This window comes from Olea europaea, chromosome 11, assembly GCF_002742605.1.
Source record: "Olea europaea var. sylvestris chromosome 11, O_europaea_v1, whole genome shotgun sequence".
Lineage (NCBI taxonomy): Eukaryota > Viridiplantae > Streptophyta > Magnoliopsida > Lamiales > Oleaceae > Olea > Olea europaea.
In genome coordinates this window covers 26,832,504-26,837,540 of record NC_036247.1, presented here as the reverse complement: position 1 = coordinate 26,837,540, position 5,037 = coordinate 26,832,504, and the positions used below count along the sequence as shown (strand labels likewise).

The following is a 5,037-nucleotide window of genomic DNA, read 5'->3' as shown; positions in this document are numbered from 1 at the left end:
ATTGTGTGGGGAAAACAACACAAAAGTTAAGAATTCAAAATGGCTTTGTTCAACTACACTATAAGGTATTTTTAGATGATTCTCTTACCAAGTTACTCGGTACATAGTAATTTGCATTTGGAAATTCCTTAACCATTTCTTACGAACAATCAGTCGTTTAAGCCCAAAAATACGACCTATCATGAATTTTTGTCGTTGGAAAACCGGTTGGCAAAATCTTCTTTTTCATTTTTTTTTTTTTTTAGTAAACATTGAGAATAAGATATGTGTACTCTATATGAATATTACACAGTTGATGAGCAATATAGAACAAGAATTTTATCTTTTCTTCAATCATATACACTGATGGACCCACAGTGGATCCTGGTGGGTCAAGTGATCCACCAACTTAAATTTTTATTTTTGTATTTATTTATTATTATTATTATTATTATTATTTTTGGCATCATTCTATGGGAAATTATTTCTTGTTGATGATTTCTTTTGTATTTTTCTATGAAATGGAATTGGGGATTAGTTTGAGTGCTCCAATTTCTATCTTATTTTGGCGATTTATGGTAATGGATTCTTGCTGTGATTTTTTTCTTTGTTTGAATTGGAATTTAGCTGATAATGTAACATTTACAATTTGCTGTGATTTTTGTATATTTTACTTGAATTGATTGTTTTCATTGATTGTGATGGAAAAATAATTTAAACGTAAATATACTTTTTCTTTTGATGATTGCAATGTTAATGAAAGGATTATTCGAGATAAAAGCGATGAAAATGATGTTGGAAATAAAAAGGATCGATAAATTTGATGACGTTTGAGATAAACATAAATGTGTTCTTTGCAAGTTTGATTGTGCCCTACTAACTCAAAATATCCGTGTCCACCACTGATCGTATACGATCTAAAGTATCAATGATGCCCTAAATAGAGTGAAGCATACAAATAATGTGTAGCATTAGAGACACGTCTCACTCATCCATTCAACATTCAAATGAAAGACACCTTTCGCTCACCCATTCAACATTCATGTTTATGAGAATTATGTGAATCTCAAGTATCAACAGCAATTGCTTGGATCCAACTGCTGAATTTTGTCCACTGCCCTAAAACCAGTGGCGGATTCAGGAAAAAATTCAACACGGGCTAATACGTATATATATATATATTGCACATAAAAAAAATATATTTTACTTAAAATTTCTCTTTAAGGACATTTGGGCCAAAGGGACGGGCTGTAGCACGGCCCAGCCCTTCCTTGAATCCACCCATGCCTAAAACAGGTACTATCGAAGGCTCATTGTCTTTCGTTTCTGAGGTTGTGGACAAATTCAGCCTTTAAACAGTGCAATTATTTTCAACTATACAGAGGCGTAGAATGTATAGAATAAATTTTCTCATCATAGGCCATAAAATCTTGAAATACGAGAAGGTTGTCTTAATACAAGATTTGTCCTATTTTTATGTAGAATATTTTGAGGTTTTGGTCTTACAAAGGACAAACAAATCTTAAGCTTATCATTTGCTGAACCAGTTTAGAACTGTTTGTTTTCACATGCTAAGTAACCATTGGTCTATACAAAAATGGAAAAAACTAGGATTTTTTAAAATTATCTTAAACCAATCATATTATCTCTTATTACATGCAAAATTTGTCTTTATATATATATATATAAAGAATAGAATTTTAATTGATAAATAATCTTTTGGTTTCTATGGTCAATTAATTAATGTATGAGTAGGTACAATCTACTAAACCATAATTAATCTTAATTATTAGAAATATAAATTGTTTTATGTTTCGCCAAACTATCTGGTTTAAATATAAATCAAATAAAAAATATTTTAGATATTTAAATTTAATTTTTATTGATAAGAATTTAAATAATAAAATACAGCTAGCATACCCTTAACAGGCCTGCTGAACAATAGGGGTCCACCTAAAACCGTCCAAAGAGAGACTTTTGTCATTCTCAATTGATTCTAACCGAAAACGTGGTACAAAATACAAATGTTTTGACTCTGATACACTAGTAATGTAAAAGGAGTTGTTAAGCTTCAAATTTTTATCAGTTTCTATTTGCAAGATAATATAACTATTCAGAATAACTTTGAATGTATATCTTTACCTCTCCATCCACTATTTTTTCATTTGAAATCAAGTTTCTTAGATTGGGATTCAAAATTCTGTTGTAAAAAAAGACAATGGAAGGTGGAAAAGGTTTGAAAAGTTAAATCCTGATTCAATTGTTTCCCGAGTCCTTCGATCATGAGAGAACAAACTTTTGTATTCAAATTACTTCTTTAATGCACCTCATAACGTGCATGTCAAATCTATTTTCTTGTTATTAATTAGGATTTCTTGGATATATAAAAAGACTTCTTTCGTAATGAGCACTAGATATGTGCAAGTCTATTATAAGATACTGAATTCAATTTCTAAAGATGGACCATTCTTTGTATCATTCCTTCTTAGAAAAATATGAGATTAGTATCGAATTCAAACACCACATATGAAAGCATAAACTTTTAGAAAAGAAGCTTGACTTGAAAAATGAGCTATAAAATTTACATTTAAGTATATGTGCACTCTGAATGCTATCTTCAATCTATGGCCCGTCCCGAGAAAACAACTATATAACCCGTCTCCACTTCAATTCTCAAACCCCCAAACTCTCTCTCTCTCTCTCTCTCTCTCACACACACACACTAACACAAAAATGTCCTCCAAAGCCCAAGAATCCGACATGTTCACTTCTTTGATCCCCACTACCCTAACATCTCAACAACCTGTAAACCTAACCAAGAAACCCCACAAAATTACACATTTCTCTCTTGTCATTCAAGAAGCCAACTCCATAGCCAAAATAGCCCTCCCAATGATTATCACTGGCCTTTTTATTTACTCTCGTTCTATGATTTCCCTGCTATTTTTAGGAAGACTAGGAGATTTAGCGTTAGCAGGCGGGTCATTGGCCGTCGGTTTTGCTAACATCACGGGCTACTCGATCCTCTCCGGCTTAGCCATGGGAATGGAACCTATTTGTGGACAAGCTTTTGGTGCCAAAAAATACACGCTTCTTGGCTTTACCTTGCAAAAGACTGTGCTTTTGCTTATTTTCACTTCATTTCCTATATCCCTTTTGTGGCTCAGCATGAAAAAGGTTTTGCTTTTTTGTGGCCAAGATGAAGCTATTGCTACACATGCTCAAGCATATTTATTCTACTCACTTCCTGATCTTTTCATGCAGGCTTTATTGCATCCATTGCGTATTTACCTTCGAACACAGTCCATAACTTTGCCTTTAACAATCTGTGCTGCCCTATCAGTTCTTCTGCACATGCCAATAAATTATCTCCTTGTGTCATACCTTAATTTAGGCATCAAAGGTGTGGCATTAAGTAGTGTTTGGACAAGCTTTAACCTCGTAACTTCATTAATAATATATATAGTTTTATTTGGAGTGTATAAAAAAACTTGGGGAGGCCTATCCATGGCGTGCTTTAAAGGGTGGAAATCCCTGTTGAATTTGGCCATACCTAGTTGCATTTCAGTGTGCCTCGAATGGTGGTGGTATGAAATTATGATTTTGCTTTGTGGGTTATTAGAAAACCCCAAGGCAACAGTTGCTTCAATGGGTATTCTAATTCAAACTACTGCATTGATCTATATATTCCCATCTTCTCTTAGCTTCAGTGTCTCCACCAGAGTGGGAAATGAATTGGGTGGCGGCCGGCCGGCAAAAGCAAAACTCGCAGCCATTGTAGGCCTTTCTGGCAGCTTCATACTGGGATTTTCAGCACTGTTTTTTGCAGTATCAGTACGAAACATTTGGGCTACCGTGTTCACAAATGATACAGAGATTATAGCATATACATCAATTGTTCTGCCGATAATTGGTCTGTGTGAACTTGGAAACTGCCCACAAACTACTGGCTGTGGGGTATTGAGGGGCACTGCAAGGCCAAAAGTCGGTGCTAATATTAACTTAGCATGCTTTTACCTTGTCGGAATGCCGGTAGCTGTAGGTTTAGCGTTCTTCTTTGGCTTCGATTTTGAAGGGCTATGGCTGGGGCTGCTTGCTGCGGAAGCCACCTGTATGGCCACCATGATGGTGATTTTGCTTCTAACAGATTGGGATTTTGAAGCCTACAGAGCCAAAGAGCTGACGGCCGATGCTGCAATTCTTGATGAAAGCGAGGAGTTTGAGGAAAATAAGCCCCTTAAATTAGCAGAAATCAAGGAAGATTGTTTATGTTAATTAGGCGACAAGATCATACCATTAACATATTGTTATAATTTAATTTTTTTTTTAATGATTTTTAGCAATTAAAAATGTAAGGCAGAGGAGAAGAAGGGTAGTTTACGATTTCTGTTAGGGCCTCGAGAAAATTTTTACCTTTTTCTAGTGGGATTCCAATGTTTGATGGCTACTTTTTGAATCACATTTCAAACAAGAATTTGTCTTTTGTATGTATTTTGGTAGCAAATTTTGTATAACAATATGATTAAAACGTTAACTGAAAATAATTAGATATAATTATGACTCGACTAAATATAACAAAATTGTTTAGTGATGTCGGGTTCATAGTACAAAATATGGGAAATTGTATATAAAAAATCAATTTAATTTAAATAATTTAATGGGCTAGTGCATGCAAGATATGTTGGTGATATTTGTAAGAAAATGGTTGTTTGTCAATATTAAAATAATGGTTAACTTTTAATTAAACTATATGAAAAATAGAAACGAAAAGAAAGAAAAACAATAAAAGGAAGTAGGAAATAAATCCAAGGCAAGTGACTGACATTTTTTCTTTAAGACAAAATTATCCGCAATGGTCTTAATAGATTATAGCACTTCTCTCCTCAATTACAACGGATACAACTTATAGTAGAAGCACTTTAAACCACAAGCAACAGCGAACTCGAACGAAATTCTTCCCTCTATAAGAAAATGATTTTTAGAGAGTTTTTGATATCATGTTCAATGCAAATGATATGTGATGTATAATGGATGTCCAAAGGGTCATATTTATAGAAG

At 33.8% G+C, this 5,037-nt stretch overlaps 1 protein-coding gene across 1 annotated transcript; it reads left to right on the top strand.

The window, feature by feature from the left end:
* The first annotated feature begins 2,733 nt into the window (after positions 1-2,733).
* On the top strand, positions 2,734-4,362 carry LOC111404954 (protein DETOXIFICATION 49-like). Its single transcript, XM_023033675.1, has one exon. The coding sequence runs from the start codon at positions 2,740-2,742 to the stop codon at positions 4,252-4,254; it is 1,515 nt and encodes a 504-aa protein (XP_022889443.1). The 5' UTR covers positions 2,734-2,739; the 3' UTR covers positions 4,255-4,362.
* Positions 4,363-5,037: the final 675 nt, after the last annotated feature.

Coding starts and splice junctions, on each gene's coding strand:
- LOC111404954 (XM_023033675.1), top strand. CDS start 2,740: ATGTTCACTTCTTTGATCCCCACTACCCTAACATCTCAACAACCTGTA.